General features: G+C 39.4%; 1 protein-coding gene across 1 annotated transcript; it reads right to left on the minus strand.

Annotated features, from left to right (window-relative positions):
• Positions 1–6,186: 6,186 nt before the first annotated feature.
• Positions 6,187–19,894, minus strand: CPO (carboxypeptidase O). The gene is made up of 11 exons (XM_062498449.1): positions 19,815–19,894; positions 16,542–16,617; positions 16,019–16,143; positions 13,374–13,488; positions 12,224–12,325; positions 11,294–11,398; positions 10,678–10,788; positions 9,454–9,544; positions 8,673–8,875; positions 7,653–7,737; positions 6,187–6,455 (listed from the first exon to the last, which is right to left on the minus strand). Exons 1-11 carry the CDS (start codon positions 19,892–19,894, stop codon positions 6,187–6,189), a joined length of 1,362 nt encoding a protein of 453 aa, XP_062354433.1.
• Between the last annotated feature and the right edge of the window lie 735 nt (positions 19,895–20,629).

Raw genomic sequence — 20,629 nt, forward strand, 5'->3', positions numbered from 1 at the left:
ATGTTAACTTTAAGTATGGATTATTGTTATGGAGATTGTATTACTTTGGCTGTTTGCCCAGCATGTCCTTGAAAACTCAGGGTCATAAAAAGTGAGTGATACTCTGGTCCTGCTCAATCAGACACAGGATCATCATTATGGAGATGGCCTTAGTGTTCAGAAATCGTTTAAGTTTGGCACTCCAAATTTTATGAAAAAATGGTTTGATTGCTTTCAATGAATAACTGCTATTAAACTTTATTCTTCATCTTGGTCTTCAAGACCGGTATTGATTCCCAGTTGCTTGGATGATAAGAATATCCTTGGATAATATTTTGGGAATTTAAGACACTAACAAGTTTCTGAAATAAGTGGGATTTTCTGAATAGCAGACAAAATACATCAGGATAGATTTGTCCATGCACAAGCATCTTAATACCTGAGATGGGAGGTATGGATATCCTCTGAGAAGGGAGCAATGCCAAGTAGTGCATTTTGGCTATGCAGACTTGTGCAATCATGTCCCAAACAGAATTATATTCTTCTGGTGTGGGATGGTTTGCTGTCCCTGTGTATGACCCTTTTATAGTATTTCCTAGTCACCTGTTTGACAATGAGTTGGCTTTCCCACATTTCTACATCTAGATAATGATCCCTTTAAGTGTTTTCGCATCCATGCTGTGACTGGTTCAGACCAATGTCACAGGTAACTGATGAAACAAACACCAATGAATTCACAAGTAATTTCAGTATGACAAATGGTCAACCACAAGGGACATTGTTAATCCAAGTGAAGACTCATTTTTCAAGTGGAAGCTAAAGCATAAGCCCCCACAAAACCTGAGTAAAAAAAAAAAATCTTTAATTTGTTTTTAACTGGGTAGTTTGGGGAAAAGGAGTCCTAAGTGGCAAATCTAAAGACTTTGCAGAAACAGTGATTGAAGTCAGAACACAAAATTTGGAGTCAAGTGGCCTTTTCATAGATTCATGCATTTCTCTTTTGTGTTTAGAAATTAAGAACACAAATATAAAACACAAACATGCATTTTTTGTGTGTTAGGTGATAGCAGTGGATGGGGAATACTTGCACCAGTCAGTTGAATGACCAGCCCTGGCACAAGCACTAAATGACATAAAGGCCTGCACTGCAGTCTCAGGATGGGAACTTCTGTTATGTGTCTCTGGCAAATAGACTTCTACACCTAATTATCACAGAGTGTGTTGCCTACTTGTGTGTGCTCCTTGCTGTCTGGTTATTGCTTGTGCTCAGTATCTCCCTCATTAATTTTATCTTTCTTCCGCTCTGTGCCTCACTAATCAGAGATAAGTAAGTTTCATCAGTAATCCTTTTCCTCCTCAGAACTCTCCCAGGTAAAGCTGTATGGGTGTTTGAGAACAGGGTTTGTATTTTAAAAATGAGGGCTGTCTTCTCTAGACACTCATGCAGAAGAAGCTAAAGCTAGGAAAATGGCAAGATGAGTCCATCTATGGCTTATCCGTTTCCTCATTCCCACTGCTAAAGACAGGGTACTTACATCTTTGTCAGCACAATAAATATCCAACATTTTCACAAATGCTATCCCCTCCTCCAGTGATTTTCTATTGCAGTTGATGCTATGCAATCTTAACCAGCTCTCCCTAAATTACGTTGCCTTCATTTGAGGCATTTTCATACAGCAGAGTGCAGCTGTGATGGGATGTGCCTTAGGTCAGAGTACTGAGGTGAATGAGAAGGTGTGATGATGACATTGCACTTACGCTTTCTGCTTGCGACTTCTGAATGGTGCACTCATGCTGTTTCCCAGCTTGCAGAAAAGAAGTGGGTTTTATGAATGCCTACCATGCAGATAAACAGACCCCGTTTGATTTGGCAGGCAGGAGTAAGTGATGACAGGTTGTTATCAAATGATTCCTTTATATTTTATACCAACAAGGATCATGCAGATTCGTTGGAAGACAGATACAAGGAATATACAATGCATTCTAGACAAGATCTTCATTAAGATTACCCAAGTTTACTAATCCTTATGTCCAATCATAGCCCCTGATAATTTTGTCTTATTTTTGCCCCCTCTCAACTTAGTGGTAATGAAAACAAAGCAGCCTTGGCCAGCCATTTATGAGGAAGAAAATTGTTAGAACAGAATGTCTCAATACAGCGATAAGTTCTGCTGTTATTTTTGTGTATGATACAACTGGACATCCCAGACATTCCCAGTCAAGGGAACCCAGCTCTAGATGAAGCCAGAAGAAGACACGGGCAATGAGATGAAGCTTACCAGGACCATGTGTACCTACAGCTTGTTGGCTAAAGGGAGCCCCAAACCAGCTCAGGATACTTTGATTTTCAATCAGAGCCTGACCTTTCTGTCTGAAGTAGGCCCCCAGACTATGTTTGGGAAATTGTCTGGAACACACTGAGGACATTCTGTGTTTCTGAGCAGGTTTGTTCTGGTTAAGACTCCTCCCAATTTTCATACATAGTGCAAGATATTTGAGTCTGAGAGTTTATCACTTGGAATAGAATATGCACAAAAGAATGATATTTGCAACATAAGCAACTTATCAGGAAGTAACAACTTGAATTGCGAATGCTTCCCAAGAAGGTGATCTGCCAGAGGTGCTTCCTACTGTCCTCTCAAAACTGTAGGTTTTTGCTCTTCAGTCAGGTGATGCTCTAAGAAATGAGGCTACACACATTCATTTAATAATATAGTTCCCTTGTGATATGTTCACTTTCCTTAATGAGGGCAGTGTTGCTAACTTGTTAGAGCCTGAGGACTGTATCAAATTAGCATAGCATGGAGGAAAAATTAGCAGAGAGGAGCTCCTTGTGTGAAATGGAATGAGATCATTGATGGTCCTTTTGTCAATCTTTATTTTTGTACTACAGACAAAATGTTAACAGGAATAACATAGAACACTATTACTCATAACTAGGATACCCTTGTTTTTTTTCAATAACCTGAATGACCAAAAGTAATTAAGCCTTCACAGTACTGATTATATAATAAAGCAGGCACAATACAGGTGTTTAACTGTGAAAAAGAAAGGAAAGGAGCATGGATCTTGGTAGAATCACTGGGGAGGAATGACAATGAATAGACAAATATTCTAGTTTTTCATGACAGCTTTTTGCTTTGCATGTGTTTACATGAGTGAATCTGAAGTCCCACTATAGTCTCAGTAGGATAATGCTAATAGTACTTCCACTAATATACAAGAGATCAGAATGCATCCTTTTCCATACTTCATCAGAAAGCAAAACTGTCAAGGACCAGAAAAGGCAACAAAGAAATGCAGGAAAGAGAAAGCCAGGATTCATGAAGTAAGGGGAGTTTCAGCAGAGACATACATGCTACACATTTCTTTAAAATTTTCCTTTGCAAAACACGGTTCGTAAAATGCACCATCTCTGCAGTGATTTTTGTCAGCCATACAGGTCACTCTTGTACAAGCTCAACAGATTCACAGAGAAGTCAGCAAACTGGGAGGGTTTGTGAAATATAGAGCCCATGTAAAATTTTAGACATTAATTTCCCGCAGCTTTGGCCTTTCAGTGATTGTGCCTTGCTTGTACAACAATCATTCCTAAGAGGGTCTGTAAGCACAACATCTTTACTGCAGTGGCAATGGGGGCAAGGTGCTGCTTCCATACTATGTTTATTTGTGGTTTCCCTGTGCAAAGGGGATGAGCCATTGCTAATAGATCCTAGGAGTTGCACACCCAGGCATAATCAGCAGACGTTCTTTTAGATAATTATTATTGACAATTTTTTTTTTCCTGGCTAAGGTTTGCTCTCCACTTCTATGATTCTTGAACTCTGGCAGTGCTGGAAGTAAAATTCCCCCATATCCTCTTGCCTCTGTGCCATGTTCAGGGGTATCTTCCCATTCCTGATGGATATTATTACAGCAAGAAGAGCTAGTAAGGGAATGAGCCATTCCACAGAAGCCTGCTAATTACCTTTAGGACAAACCTGGTTGTATCTTTTATTGATAAACATTTCTATCAAAAGATACCCACAATCAGCAACACCAACTCACTTCCTCACTGGCTCTAGGCATAGAAGCCATGCATTGTCTCTGAATCCAGAAAAGAAGCCCTGATTGGCAGCACTCTTCTGCCAGTGTAGTCATGGGTTAGGTTTGAAAAGCGTTTGGTGGCAACCCAGGGTTGGCTTTGGCAAGGTCAGCATGTGGGCATCGTCTCCCAGCAGGCACTGCCATCTGCTGCCGGTGGCACGGGGGAGCTTCACTGCAGCTCGCCAGCACATGGCTGTGGAACACTTGTGGTCAAACCTCACTTGCTTAAAGATAGCTCACAGTCACGGGCCAGATGGACATGCCTGGTTTCTTACAGCTCCAAAGACAGAGTATACAAATACAAATATAAACACTTACGAGTCACTTCCTAAACTAAACAGAAGTTTAGGGATTGCAGCTTCTGTGGGGAGAGGTGCTAATTAGTGACACCTGCTCCAGTGCCCAGCAACAGACGGGTCTTACTGTAAATGAGTGGTTAGTCTGGAAAGACAATGCTCTGGGGAACCTGCAGGAGTTAGGCAGATTTAGTTACACCAAATGGTAATAATCTGTGGACAATGAACACAGGAGCTAAGATTTGTCAACTAATAATACAGACAAAATGACAATAGGATGTGCTTTGGAAAAATTACAAGATACAAGATTGTATCTTTTTTTTTTTTTTTTTTTAAATGGTACCATGGTGAAGTGATACACATCCTTCTCTTGGCAACATTGGAAGAGGACTGGACAACATTCTCTTCCCCAAATCTGGAAGTATTTTGTTGAAAAATGTCTGGTTAGCACACTTTCAATTTCCAAGCACAGTCTTGACATTTGCTTTTGCTAAGAAAACCAGACATTTCATACTTCTTTTTTCCCCTATTCCCTGGATTCTTCATTTCCTATCACAACAAAACCCCCCATCTGTTATCTGTAGTAGCCGAGCCTGGTGTACATTTTCCTGGGATGCTGGACTCCTGGATTCAAAAGCAGAGTGCAGGTTAAAACAGGCCTTCCCTATTTCAGTGAATGCCCTGCACCCTCTGGTGTTGGCTGTAACAACACAGAAGCTCTTACCTTGGCATTCCTATTTGAGTGGCTCAACTGGAGAGTCCCTGCTCAATAGGTTGAAATATTTCCTTTCCTCTGGCACTCCACTGAGCTTCCAGTTTTGCGTGAGGACCCCAGGCAAATCCCTGAAAGTTGCAGGCTTTCCCAAATGATGGGGAGCAGACAACGGGACCCCCTCCTGTACAGTCAACCCCAAAGTATTAAAGTGATTGGTAAGAAAGAAACCTCTTGGTAAACAGACTTTCTTTATGTACAATCTTAATGAAATCTCTTAGGGGTTTAAATTAAGGAGAATAATTATCACCACCAGTCAAATTTGGAAGTGGAAAATGCAAAAAAACAATTCTCCGGTCTCCTCTGTGGGAATAGCATCCCATCCTTACCTTTAATTTCCCCTTCTCTTTCAAATTTTTGTAGGATTTGGGCACCTTCTATCTTCAGTAATCTGACTGCATTTAAGTGACAGGGCCATGCCTCTTCTCTGTCCCTGCATACTTGCACCAATTCAATTCTTCAGCTTGTTTCAGGCTGTTGTAGATGGTTTCCTGATCATGACCTTTTGCCAGCTTTTGAGGCCCTTTATTTTCTGGCAGACCCCAATGTGGCAGTTTAGGGAAGGAGAGTGAAGGACAAGGAAACTATCCAATTATCTGCAGTGGGATTTGAGGACTTTTAAGTCTCACAGGCATCCTGCTAAGGCAGAAACACAAAGAAGTCAGCGGGTTCAGGCAGCAAGGAAGACTGTGACAGATCAGGACTGTGGCTGACAGAAGGGCTGCACACACCCAGGTGAACCCCTGAAAACATGCTCCAAAGAACCAGGGGGTAATAGTGCTCTGTTCCCATGGGTACTTGTCATGAGTTAATGTTTTAAGGTTGCCTAAAGAATAAGCAGAACCAGCTAGTGAAGCTTGGGAAATGGCCACAGCTCTTTTTCTTTTCCTTCTTCTCAAAAACATAGCGATCAAACCACAAGTCCTTTTATTTTTATGGGATGAGCCTTTATTGAAACACCTGACTTTAAGTTCCTTTGCTGACGTAACTTTTATTTTTGAGAGTACATTCTATTTTGCACGTGAGTCCCTTGCTGGGTTCTCTAAGCAGTTTTTAAGAAACAGTCCATATAAGTACAATACTCAGGCAAAGGCTCAGGCCCAAGCTGCTGGAGGTCAGCACCACAGCTCCATTTGTGAAGTACTTCTTATCAACATAGTCGATGATAGTTGTCACAGCCAACATAGTCTCCTCACACGTGGGCTGGATTTGGTCAGCAGGGAGAACAAATCCATAAGTACCCTCGTCTCGCAGTTCAAATGTGTAGGAGAGCGGAATGCCAATCGTGTGAGCCCAGTCCCGTGAGGAGCCTGAGTTACTGTCTATGAATTTAAAAATAGAGAGGAGAGATTTGTATTAAGCATGGTTCTTTGAAAATACTTCTTGTTACAGTTAATACAAGTTTATACCAGAATCCCTGAACTAAGCAGTAATCACGTATCACTGTGACACAGAGAACAGTTTCTAGGTGCTGTAATTCTTAGCTGTACTAAAAGTCTTCCATGGAGTATCCTAAGTGACAATTCTTAATAAGATGGTATTGTATAATAACAGGAGATGAGTTTCAAGGATTCTGTGTTTTTAGCATTTTATTGTGATTAGTGTGGGGTACGAGATGGATTGGTGTCTTGGTTTTATTTGTTCTTGTACTTCATTTCCTACATGGATACTGACTAGAATTTATTTTTACTTTTTTTAAAGCATAATTTTGGTCAAATCTGAAAAGTTTCTGGCTTCTCCCTGTATCTCTGTTCATCTTCCTCATGGATTGTTTTTCTTACATATTCAGTATAAGTACAAGCCCTAGGCACAGGCAAGTTACATTTCACTTACACTGCATTGCTCATGCAGTCTGTGACTCAGGGACTGGCACTCGGGGGCTGGCAGAGACAGCCACTGGAATATGCAAACCACATGGGTTCTGGAGCCAGCTACTTACTGTTCTCACTGACTAACGTGACTTATTGCTTACTGGGAAAATACTGGGTTTACTAGGCAGTCTCTAGGGCCCTCAATCCTCTTTGTAAAGTCTGTCAACTCATATTAGCTATGATGTGTTTGTGGTGTGGCCATCCAGTCTGTTAGGAACAGGGCTGAAACCAATATATTTCACAGAATTACAAGCAGCTGCCATGTGATAAAGTCTGATGGAGTAACTGTAGACCTGATTGGGATTTTAATTTTTGCTTGGTTCCAGTGAAGACAAATAGGAGTTTTGCTGCTGACTTCAGCAGGGTCAGGATGATCTATCACCAATCTTCTTCTGTCCCCTGTGATGGATCTGTGAGGAATCCATGTAGGAGCTAGCTTCTGATCAATGCTTCGCTCATTCCTGCAGTCAGCTTTTTACCTTACAGAGTTATCTTGTATTCAAATGACTGCTGCTTACATGTTGAGCCAAACCAGCCCTTTAAATATTACTCAAAGTAGAAGCTCAGCAAAACAGTAGTTGCTGATGCATGTGACATGACAATTCTTTGAAACACAGAGCAGTCAAAGGGAAACATAAAAAAACTTACATAAAATTAAAGCTGTTGATCCTACTCTGTAGCTGGTTCCATACTTCCCTGTCAATGCAGCAGCTGCTTCTGTTGCAACTTGCATCTGGAAATTCAAAATAGGAACAGCATTGGCATCAGTTTCAGTACCTTTGGCAATTATTTTGAGTGGACCAAAAATTTTTGTCTCTTTCAGCTTTCCATTTACATATGATCAGGTTTAAGTTTTGATATTACTTCAGGTCTCTAGAAGAACCCATAAGGAACGTTTGGACAAATTGTTCTTGATTCTTTGTAATGCAAATTGTGTTAAAATTTTAGAGATTATTATGCTACTAGGGAGAGATGTTATTTTCTTTACTGTGCAGTCAGAGCCTGTATTTTGGAGAATTTAGAGTTTATGATGTATAACACACTGGTACTGTCTACAGCAGTGATTGACCTCTTACTCATTTTATTGAAATAGACTCCGTATCCTGCCATCCTTAGAAACTGATCCATAGACAAAACAAATGGCGTCTCCAACAACTCAGGTGAAGGCCAAACCCAAATGCCTCATGCTCTTAACTAGTGCTTCAGCTACTGGAATCTTCATAAATACACACATAAGTGAACTTAAATCAGAACACTCAGAAACTGAGGGAAGAAGTAACTAAGAAATAGGCACTTACTTCACTCCCATTTTTCTGAGAGCATGTTTGGAATATCCTTTCTGGACACGGTCATGGTAGCCATATGTGTATAATGCGCTGGCATCCTAAAGTGCAAATTCATTCTTGTATGCAGCAAAAGTTGGTGCTGTTCTCCACTTATCTTGCTTTGTTTTAACCCTATCTGTAGTGATTTAAGATGAAGAATTAGGAATTTCTGAGGCAAATAAACCTTACTGATGCTGATCAGAGAAGCAGTAACTTTGGGAGTCAAGTCCCTGAACAAGCCTAGCTCCTCTGAAGGGAAGGCAAGAGTGTAAGTAAAGTTGCACCACGTGCTACTGCCTGTACTTGCTCTCTACAAAGGTAGAAGATGAATGTTTTGCCCTACCAGTTCTTCATTGTTACTTGGAGGTTTAGTTGTGGAACCATACGGGGTGAGGATGAGCTGTCCATAGGAGTGAATTGTTAAATAGCACAGAATGTCACTCTTCTTGCTTTTGATAAACTGAGCCACAGCTCTTGTCTCAGGCTCTGATTCTGGTCCGAGTCCACAGAAGACATCACTGCTGCAGTTAAAAGATACACCAACACCTGGGGTGGAATACAAACACTGAATCAATGGAGAAATATAGAACACCAGCTCCGAGGGAACTGGGAAATTTACCTTGGAGTGTTAAGGCATGTGTTTATGTGGGCAGGGGACTAGACATCTCAGTGGGACTTCAGCATTACACTCAGTAGGTAGCAACTAAAATTTGCAACAAGACTGAAATATTTATTGCACATTTACAGGTTGGCTGCAACAAAAACACTCTGACACCATCACAGTGTACCACACGCCAGGGAAGCTTTGGAGGCTCCTTGAAATTAATGGCAAATGTAAATATTGGCTGTTAAGTGACTAACTCCTAACATTTCTGCCTAGAGATGATGCTTGCTCCTGCAGTGAGTTAGAGGTATGGTTACATAAGAACAATTTTTTGCTCACAAAAATAAGTGCTGGTTGAAAGTCAACAAGTTAATATTTTGACAAACTAGGGTTTTATTTTTATATATGCCTTGATGACAACAAGATGAATATTCCTTTCTTACAGGACTACATTTTATTTCACAAACTGATTACTCTTGCTTTAAATTTGTGTTCATAATCTGAAGTACTTCAAACTTACTGCCCCAGGATGAATTGAAGTTTCGGTTCAGATCTGTGCCATAGCAGGTGCCATTCTCATATGGAGAGCGGTTTTTCCTCCACAAACGATCCTGAAGAAACATAACTTCTGTTACATAATAAAAACTTAATGATCCATATGGCCCAGTGATCATGTGGTGTAAATACTCCTTTATTTTTGACCTCTGCATTCCAGCTAACCCTGGTATTGTAAGAGTACAACTCTGCATTCAAGGGTGATAAAGCTCAGTGACAGAACAATTCATCTACTACAGACAGGCTGTCATCTTCCACAAACCTGCATGCACCCTGAAATAAGCCTCCTGACTTTTTTTTTTTTATAAGTATGCTTTATCTGTGGTACTCAGCTGCTTCTGTGCAGTGCCACACTCCTAAGCAAGACTTGTGAGGGGGTATTGTGAGGGGCAAGAGATGATAGTATGTTTCAGATAGATTAATTCTTTTTTGTCAGCTAATCTTGCTACTGCTGGTTGGTTCCCTGCTATACTCACAGCTATACTCGGTTCTGTGCAGACCTCACTGTATTGCCTGTATGAGCTTCCCAGCTGAATTACCTGTGCATCCAAGTGCAGTGTTTGGTATGCCCCACACCTGCCAGGGAGCAGGCTGGGAGACAGCCCGATCCACATGGTGGTAGCCATGGGCCACCCAAAGGTCCTGCATTAAATGGTGCTTCAGCTGGGCACAGGGGCCGGGAAGCATGATGAGAGTGGCTGAAAACCAACATTTTGCATTTGTCTCCATATCAGAAAAGGAAGACTATTTGGGAAGGGACACCTATTTCATAACCAAATATCCTGATATTTGACCAATTCTCCTCCTGTCCCATGCAAAGATGCTAAGACCCATCTGCTATTTGATATCTTTTATGAAGAATGAATGACTCTTCCAGACATGCTGAAGTCCATCAACCAGGCCTTGAGCTGTTGTCAAAGAAATAAGCCCATCCCCAGAAACCCAAAACCATTTGTTCTTGTGGTTTTGTCATCCCATGTCTCATGACATTTGCTAGGAATATTTAGCTCTGCAATCTCAAGTGATCACTGATATTGCCAGAAGAAACAAAATTTCTCAGCCATAAGAAGATTCATGTGAATATCACTGCTTTCTGTTTAAATATAATTGCTATGACTCTATCTAAAAGTAACAAAACATGCTTGGCACACCTAACTTTCAGCCTAGTTCCTGGATTTTCACTACTTACTTCTTCCCAGGAATAGATGTAGCCATCAATATTGAGGACTGGCAAGACATAGAGGTCCAAGTTCTGCAGAAATCTGCTTATCTTTGGGTCACTTTTGTAATTTTGAAGAATCTGAAAAGAAAAATTACAGAGCATTCAGCAGAGAACGTGGTGGTAATCACTGCAAAGAGTGAGTTTAGAACTGTCATCAGGTGATCATTCACTCCTGGATATCAACATGGTGTGCAATATCTACTTGATATCCAGTGTGCCAGGTATTTTTTTTATACAAGTGGAACATTGCTATGTCATAGATTAGGTTTTCTTTATTTCAGGAGTACTGTGACTTTTTGATACAGAGAGGTTTGATCCAACAGCCACTGTGAGGAAAGGAGAGGTTGATAGCAAGTTTTGGAAGGCTTTGGAAACATTCAGGTGTAGTAACTGGTGCACTAATACCCATATCTCATACCATGATTTGGACTTTGGTCTCCACAGATATTTGTACTACACACTAATTTTGCAAATCATATTTTGACAGAAAAGCGTAATAGTTGGTACCACAATAGAGAAGATAACTGAAGTGCCCAAAGTGACATGGTTTGCTTATTATCTAAATGGAAGAGTAAGGACTCACTTCTTTCACAAACCACTGACAGAAGGCTGGAGATATCCATTCTCTGGCATGTATCCCACAGTCCATCCAAATTATCTTTTTTGGTTTATTTGATGGTTGGCTAATCTGAGAGAATGCAAATGTGATAATTTAAAAACTGTTACATTACACTAAAATAGCTTAATGTATTACTAGAAAGCAAAAGATGTGCCTTGATATGTCGTTGAGCCATCTGAGATTATTATTATTATTATTTTTTTTTTTATTACAGACATCTTTATGACAAGCTCCTTTTCCTAATAACCCCATCATTATAGTATTACAAGGCATGAGTTTTAAAGTGTCTGTTGAGCAGAAGTGTCAATAGAACAGTTAATTGAAAAGGTTGGGGTTTATTTCCTTTTTCATTTGTATTCGTCATTCATAGGAGTGGTTCTTAGTTGAAGATATTTAAATGTTTTTGTTTTTAGAAGGGGGGTAACAAAAAGGCAGGATATCTTATACCACTCAGTGATAGGAACAGATTAGCCAATAACTAACTCAGATATTAAGACTATGGTTTTTGCTAGTCTGTCCAATAAAAAGTCATATAATACTGTTAGCAGAAAGGCTATCTGCTGTAAAAAGTAATAAAAATAACAAACTAAAAGTCTTTATCCTCACACACAGCTGTTGCCAAGCTAGTTTCAGCTTGATTTGTATTTCTAAACAAGGCTTCAGTTAAATTTGTTGTTTTCAGTACATAATAACAATAGCAAGCTCATAATGATAGTGTCTGTGAAAGTTGGCAAATCTTACTGTAATGTAGAGGAGTAGAACCATCTCCTGTTATTTCAGTGAATTGGGCTGAATGCTATCTTAGGAAACATCTGAATCCTGTCTTCTCCTAAGTACTTTTCTTTTTTTTTTGTTAAGATATGTTTTATTATTAAGGGAAATTTCCTCCCTTACCTGTAGGTAATACATTGTTCGATTCTCAAATGTCTTCCCCAGGAAGTGTTGAGTCACCAGCTCACTGTTGCTCTTCTGGATCTGAGTCATCCACTGATAAATCTAAAATAGTTGCAAAGAATTCTTGGTCCAAAGTGGGATTTTCCTTCTCTTTCCCACTTCCATTTCTAGATTAAAGCATTTTCTTTTGTTTAGACAAGCTACATCTTCCTCAGAGTTTATTTCAGTCTGTGGTGGCACAGGCATAGAAGGTTTTTCACATGCCTCTGTGCAAAGACATGGTCATATCTCACTGGGTGTTAAAAAAGAACATCTTTGCAGTGCAACACAGATACTCCATTCTGGATCTCATTCTATTGGCATCTTCCTGTTCAGTTCACCAGACACAAAGCCACACCATCAACTCTTCAATACAGTATTAAAGTCTCTTCCCTATCAGCACTGATTTTCCACATCTGAGTCAGCAGCAGTCATCCTCAATGGGTAGCTCAAGCAAAACCTATGTGAGGGTCGACTTTGTCCTCTCAATTTTATTATGCAGCTATGAGAAAGAATTACTTCCATACACTGCATTTGTCCAGATTTGGCAGCTGGTGTGTGAAACTTGGCACCAAGAAGCCATCACTGGCCACCCCTATGACACTATGAACTCTATGTTTTCTCCTAAAGTGTCAAAACCTTGCCCTTAAATGACTTCTTTCTACAGATCTCCCACTGTTCAACTCTTCTTCCCCACTGGGATTCCAGGCACCACAATAGGCATTGCACTTCACATTTGGCTCAGCACCAAACAAGCTGGGACTTAAATTAATAATTACTAGAAATAAAGAATGACAGAATAGGAAGGTAGCAAACCAACCAAATGAAACACATAATATTATCTGCGAAACAGTGCAGCTGCTTTGCACGGAGCATTTATATTTTGTTCAGTGAAGAACTGAGTATTTAATCAAAATTAATGGCAAATCTACATTCAATTCAACCAGGCTAGGATTCTAGTCAAAGAGTGAAGACTGGTTCTTTAAAGAAGAAAGTCAGAAAGAGTTCCACTGACTACAGCTGAGCCTTCTGCAAGCATCGAGTTGCCTGCTGTGGCATTTACAGAACAGAAAACAACAAAGTACACAAGCAGACTTAGGTTCTTCTTTACCTCTTCCATTGGATGGTACTCAGTGTAGACATAACCTCCTGTGACCTGTCTGTGGCTGCTCCTCTCCCTTGGCATGCTCTGATCCACAAGTTTCTGCACATCAGGTATTAGGACTCTGAAGGGTAGAGAAAGGGAATATAGAAGAGAAAACATTCCCAAACAGTTACTGCAGAACTGCCATGGTGGGTACATTGCTTACATCAGCAAATGAAAGGATTTAACCTCTTCTGTTGTGATTTGCCAGGCAAAATCATCACCATCAGCATTATGGTTACTTCCATGTAAAACAAACTTCAAAGTACTGAGATTTTCACAGGGTTTTAGCAATAATAATTTTTACCAGATTTTTTTTAAGTTGTCAACTTTCTACAAAGAAAAAAAAGTTCAAGATTTTGTTTTCTTTTCATCACTACTTCTATTTTTGAGCAAAACTCTGAAAATACCACCTTTGGGAAAAGGAAGCAAAGGGGAAAAATTTAATATTAGGGTTTTATTGCATTTTATTGAGACATTTTCAATGTTCAAATTTCACAGAAATACTCATTGCAATTTGCAAAAATCAGAACAAACTTCTTATTTCTTTCACGTAGCTCTTTTTGCCTTTTAGCTACAAAAAATTCTCAAAATTTATACTATAAATTTTGTATAACACAAGCATGATTCCATGATCCAGGGAGCCAATAAAACCTTTTCCTTGGCTTCAGTGGACTTTGGGCCAGAGGCTGTGTTTTTTTCACTGCACTCAGCCCTTTGTAACTGCTGCAAATCTTTGCTCATTGTGAACGCATTTGATAAGACAATTGCAAAGGTAGCTCCTACACTGTTGGTCTCAAGTGCTGGGAGTGGTAACAGGCTTTTCTGCTGACAGTGGCACTTATCAGCATTTCTGGGAACTGCACATAAGAAACTTTTAACAGTAGTTACAGCTTACTTTCACTCTGAGCTTTGATGCTTATTCATATCTAAACTTCAAAATAAAATTCAGGCAGTGAAAATTCCCATGAAGTGCAACCACACACACAAAATACCTTATCAGTGCACTGGAGAATTGAAACCACAGAGTCTGACACAGTTGGAATATTGATGTCCTTACTATCATTTGTCATTTATGTCTCTATCATTATATACCTAACTGTCATGTTACCTTCCCTGCATGTCAACTGCCTTCTAAAGGGTGGTTCCTGCTTTGAATCTGTTATAGGAACTTTGACTCTATTATTGTTGTACTCATCTCAGCCTCTTTGCAATTCAAACCCCAAATGTTCATCTTGACTAATAGTTATTCCTCTCTTTCTTTGGAACCCTATGTAAGGTGGATACAATCCTGGCCAAGGGAAAACAAAGTCAAGGCGTTAATTTCAGTTTAGTATTTAAATTTCCACTAGAATCAGTTGAAACCATTAGAAAATGAAGAGTCTTGACATGAAAAGGAGGTTAAATATCTTCTGGAATGTTGTCTAAGTACTGAATATCTAAACCTCTTTCTAGATAATGTGTAATGGCTCCAACCTTGTATCTCTTCATCTCTGGTTGTCAGGGCATCACACTTACTAAAGAAACTTGTCAGGCAAGATGCAGAATGTCAAGATCAGCTTTAACTCAAAACAGCTTTGAAGTGACACCAATCCTCCTTAAACTCATCTTTGGTAAATGTCACTATATGTCCATAGGCCACTTATCATCAGCCCTGAATGGCTACAGGGTTATTTATATTAAATACAGCTAAACCAAATTAGCTACTGGTTACCTGAAAAAGTCAATCCCAAATGGGAACAGGACTGTGTGAGGAATAGATCCTATTTAATCCCACTTGCCTTTATAGTCACTCTTTGTATTTGGATTAGATCTTCTGGTTGTAAGTTAGGGAAGACATGGCTGCACAGGTGTGATAAAACATTGTGGGACATTTGCAGGTTGTGGCTCCCAGTTGTGTGCACAGTGCCCCATCTGACACTGGATCTTTGTCCTAAGATGGGATGTCTCTCTTTGGCTGGATGGTGCCAGGATATTCTCACCAGCCTAGTGAAGGGGTTAGGGGTAGAAAAATGAAGCTTTTGAAGAAAGTGGCTGAATATTCACTTTGAAAGGTCTTTTCTCCAAAGCAGAGGAGAGGGGACAGGGAAGGAAGAGAAGAGAGAGACAGGGAAGGAAAAAGGAGAGCTAGAGACTGCTTCCTTGCAGTGACACCAACTAAATCTTTGGGCTCTCCAGAAGTGGAAGGACCCTCCATTCAGGTATCCATGCTTTCCAAGAGCTAAGCATGCTCCTGTAAGCAGTGGTTACACCAAGTCTGACCTCTTGAGTTTAGACTAAAAAACTGAGTCATATATCCAAGTGCCATCCTCTCAGTGACCACTGAGAAGGCCGCAGCAGGAAACAAAACAGATTGGGCTGTCTAAGGTTCCATCACCAAAATCACAGTCCAGGACGCGTGGAAGGTAAATACATAGGGCACAGGAGAACGGACCTTTAAAAGTTCATACAGCTGGGTTTGGCTGGTCAAGGTAAGTTGGAGGCATTTGGAACAAAGGTTGGGAGTATTGCCAGTACTAGCTGACTGTTTATCAGATAGGGCTTGGTGCTTTTCTGATAGCAAGGAAGATTATTAGACCCAGCCTTCCCCACCAAGGTATTAGAGACTGTACCTGTAAGAGATCATATGCTGATCTAAGCTGTCTTTCACCTCCTGCACCAGAGGGGCTGGGACCCTTATGTGCAGGTCTTGCCCAGCCCTGATGTCTTCAGGCAGCAGGGGCTTCCACAAATCCAGCTGTTCAGAGAAGAGAGAAATACACAAATGAAGCTCTGTTTTCAGAAAGAGGAATATATTAGAGTAGCTGCATATCAACAAATGAAAGAAGTTTTCCTTCAAATTGTCCCAGTAACTCTCCAGTTCATAGGGCACACAGCACAGGCTTAGTGCTTTTAATGGCTCAGGCACCACTGATAAGGAGCAGCACTTTCACAGAGCCATGCAAAGAAACCAATGTCACCACATAAATTCCTTCAGGTAGTAGAAGGGCAATTTCACACCAAGGCAAAAAAAAAAGTGCTAAATAAAGCTTTTTCTAGTTTACTTCCATCAGTCCTATCATAAGCTACATGCATATCAGTTTCACAGCCCAAGACCCCACTCTGCTCGTTGGGCACGTGTTTATTTTTACTTACCATTAAAGTACTGCAAAGAACCTGAGTATGCTGGACTTGCTGAAGTGTTTCTGGCACAATATGCAAAACCTGATGCCTGAAAATTCAGTAGAGAAGCAAGATCAGTTTTAACATCTGTTAAAGTATCCATGATTTCAGAAGTCAAAAGGACATATTTTGTTATGTAGAAGGAAGACAGAGCATGTAACTGCTGTTCCAACAGAAAAACCTCAGAATTACGAATTTGTGGAATATTTTGGCTGAAAATACGACTAAGTGATGTGACTTTTCTGTTGCTAGAGCATTAGCCACTTTGCTTCCTTGCCAGTGGCAGTGCTTTATTCACCATACCAGCTTCACAGAAGCCAACCTCTTGCATGAGCCCTGATGTGTGTTTCTGCCTTTGCAGGACCAGGGTCAAAATGAGGGCATTGGTAATACACGGTAAACCGTTTATTTGATAAGATGTCACTTTTTTCCTCACATTTGGGATTTGTTCAGTTATTCCAGATTAACTTTATGCTTGGCTGGTCTATTTCAGCATGCAGAAACTTTTGATAGTCTTGATAAATGAAAACTGCTAAGAATTTGAAATGTCCACAAACTCCTTGTCATGAGAATAGCCAATTTATTCCAAAATAGTGAATATTGAGGTCTCCATTACTCAATTCACAAGAAGTAAAAATTTCTAGTACAGAATCTATCATTTTATATTTCTAGAAAAGATACACAGAATCCAGTGTCTTAGTAGGTTCTCATGAGATCCCACGAAATTTTCATCTACTACAGGCCTAATCTGATGAAAATATTTAATGTTTACAAAGAAAAAATTAAAATGGATGGAAATGCTGAAAAAGTAAATCAGTATGTTCTGTTAAAAAGGCCCTTGTAAGCTTTTTTTGTATTTTTTTCAGAATTCATTCAGGTCAGCTTTCCAGGATTGACAGCAAGTGTGATGTTTCCAGTGAAAAGGTTTCAGAGTGAGGAGTGGATGTTGATGACTACATTGCATTACTCAAAGGTGGGAGACCAGTTATCCACTACTGATGAGAACAGAATATAATGGGGAACACTGGAAACTTTCCTATTTGCTAGCAATCAAAAACTGCTTTACAGTCCCTTTTAGTGACTTCAGTGTACTTTTTACTGGACAAGTATAAAAAAATGAACATTTTACATTTTAAAGCTTTTGTAACAGAAATTCTTGTTGCAAAAGCAAGCTATGGTCATTATAGTCATTGACATAGTATGCTCTCATCATCTGAACTGCAACTGCCATATTTTGTGCTTCCATGCAGGAATGTACAATTATCAGCTTAATATACATACAAATAGAATTCACTATTCATTCACTTTATCCCCAGAGAAATAAGAGGATTTGTGGGGTTTTTACATCTCTCTTGAAAATATCACCTTTGCTTGAGTTAGGACTTGATACTTAAAACAGGCAGTTTATTACTGGTTTATGAGATGCTGATAGCCCCATATCTGTGGGGCAAAATGATTACATTTGTATTGCTCACAGCAGTGGTACAACAGTCATGTTGTACAGATTGGTGCAACAGTCATGATGTCTTTATAATAAACCTTGTAGATGCAGGATAAACATCTTTGCTGGCAGAATAAACATCTCAGCTGCAGTTCAGAGTTTATTCTCTCCAAATGCCTAGGCTTGCTTTGTTCTTTGTCTATCAGGAAGGGAAACAATATCCTGTAATATCTTTCTATCCTCATTGACATTATGTCTTAATTACACCAAATCAGAGAAATTCCAGACAGTCAGATTGCTGCCAGATGGCCAGCTCTTATTTACTGATAAACCTTTCACAATAGCCAGTGTGGAGACAAACCATTTTTAATAGTAAACTAAGATTAGAAAGCATATATTTGTTTATGATTATGGACTAAGTTTCTCAGTGGAGAAGTGCAAAGTCAGCCCATGTGATCCCATGAGAATTACATTTTTTCAAATTCTACAGTTAAGCTTTCTTAACAAATCAAAGGACTGTTTTCAGCACAAACTGTGTGTCCTTGGATGCTCATAGATTGGATATTTCATTTCATTGTTAAACAGAGTAGAGGACAATTAAAATGGGCTTTACTAATAATTTGGTCTTTGTGCAGGTGCTGCCCACCCAAAGTCACACTGACCATTCAAAACCTGATTTTAAATTGCATGCAAGTACTCAACAGGTTCAATTCTGGACAATAATTAGAAACTAAAATGAAAAATATGTTAGCAGGGATCTGCTGAATTCTGTTCACTGAAATCAGGCTCTAACTCTGTTTCTGATACAAATCTAAAGACTAAATATTTTCCAAGGAACTAACACATTTGAAGTAGTGACTGTATACTCTGCTAGGAGATTTTCCAGAAGAGCTGCTGAATGGGGACACTATGAGGGAACTTACTTGCTGTAGGTACTGCTTGGTTTTCTGTCTTTTTTATGACTATATTCTAGGGATATAATTCATCTAGAGACATTCAGCACCAGACTACTTTCTCTGCTTACTTTAGAAAATTCCATGCATGAACTTATATGTGGATAGGTGGCCTCCACACTATGCTCATTCCCACCCTGCAAATCCCAGCTGCCACAATGGCACTTACCTATCATTCCTTGAAAGCTGAGGGTGAATGAAACAAAAATAGTTTAGATAGGCAAACAGAATAATTTTACATCACTCATTTTCTGAAGTGGATCTGAGAATGGAAAATAAGCATAACTGCAGACTTCATACTTTCCAAAACATTAATCAGTAATAAAACATAATGTGATAATCTCATTCTCTGAACACCTTGGAATGAAGATTTTCTGGAATAATTACCTTAACTTTTTTTTTTTTTGTAATTCTTACAGATTTCCAACAGGTCTTAGATATCTTTTTCATTTAACCTAATCTGTCTTTTATTAATAGATACAATTTTGCTCAGTCATATCCATTGCTTTATACTCAGAAAAAGCATTTTACTCCTGCAGCATCTGGTTTCAAAGTTCATAATGAAAGAGGCTAAGCCAAATGAATATCAACTAATGGAAACAGAGCATCCTGAGATGCATTTGAGGGCCATTCTGTGGCTCCTACAGCTGTAGCTATGACTTTTTGGACTTGGATTTGATTCTCTCATTCTTCATTTCCTGTCTTCATGTTTTCTTTCTCAATCTTACAAAGCTTACATCTTAGTAATGCTGTGCCCAGTTTTTCAGCTCATAATTGTTATTATTATTCTGACAAAGTTTCTGGGACTTTCACTGCATGCACAATTCTTCATGAAACCCTGTTCACACTCACCTGTGATACTGCACTTTCAAGCTGAATTTTCCAGGAATTAGTATCCCCAGAGAAAAGATGATCCTGAGAGAAAGCCACATCTTTGTGCAAAGAATCCAGCACTGACAGTGCAGAACTGAAGAGGAGGAGGATAGATCTGGATGGATCATGAGCACATGATTTATACAATTATAATATAAAACTTGCCCTGGAAAGCAACCTGCCTCAAACAAATCATTAACTTCACTTGTGAAATTACTTTTAGAATAATCATTAACTTCATTTGAAAATAGGTCTACTTTTTCTTAATTCTTAAGGGTCTCTTCCACACCCCAAAACACAAACACAATTAGCAACATTTTTACTGAAACACTTTTTCTAAGAACTAAGAATATTTTTATTCATGTCACCTTTCTATCTTTAAAAATGTTTTCTGACAAAATTGGTAGCATTTAGAGAAAGTGTTACCTGCAAGATCTATGGCAAATCATGATGGTTAGCTTATAAAAATCACAGAGATAGGGAAGAGCAGAAAAACAGTAATAAAACAAGCTCCATCCTTACTGTCTTTCTTTTTGTTTTTGTACCTTTATGGAACACTTCTGTGACCTCTTAAGTGCAGTTCTATCACTTACCTAACTTAAAAGAGGACATGAAAGAACAACCAATGCTCCTGTAAAAGGAAAATATTGGGACATCTCAGTCTCATCTAAACCACTCTCAATTGGCCCAGATCAGTCTCTGGTCACAGACTTGCAACTCTACACTGTCATAAAGAGTGTTTTTGTTATATATTAAAAGAAAGAAAAACAAAACAGTGGGCTGGTTACTGTCTG

The sequence above is a fragment of the Cinclus cinclus genome, chromosome 9, assembly GCF_963662255.1.
Source record: "Cinclus cinclus chromosome 9, bCinCin1.1, whole genome shotgun sequence".
NCBI lineage: Eukaryota > Metazoa > Chordata > Aves > Passeriformes > Cinclidae > Cinclus > Cinclus cinclus.

Coding starts and splice junctions, on each gene's coding strand:
- CPO (XM_062498449.1), bottom strand. CDS start 19,894: ATGTGGCTTTCTCTCAGGATCATCTTTTCTCTGGGGATACTAATTCCT. Junction 16,144..16,541: donor TTCTTTGCAGTACTTTAATG/GTAAGTAAAAAT, acceptor TTCTCTGAACAG/CTGGATTTGTGGAAGCCCCT. Junction 13,489..16,018: donor CAGCATATGATCTCTTACAG/GTACAGTCTCTA, acceptor TCTACCCTTCAG/AGTCCTAATACCTGATGTGC.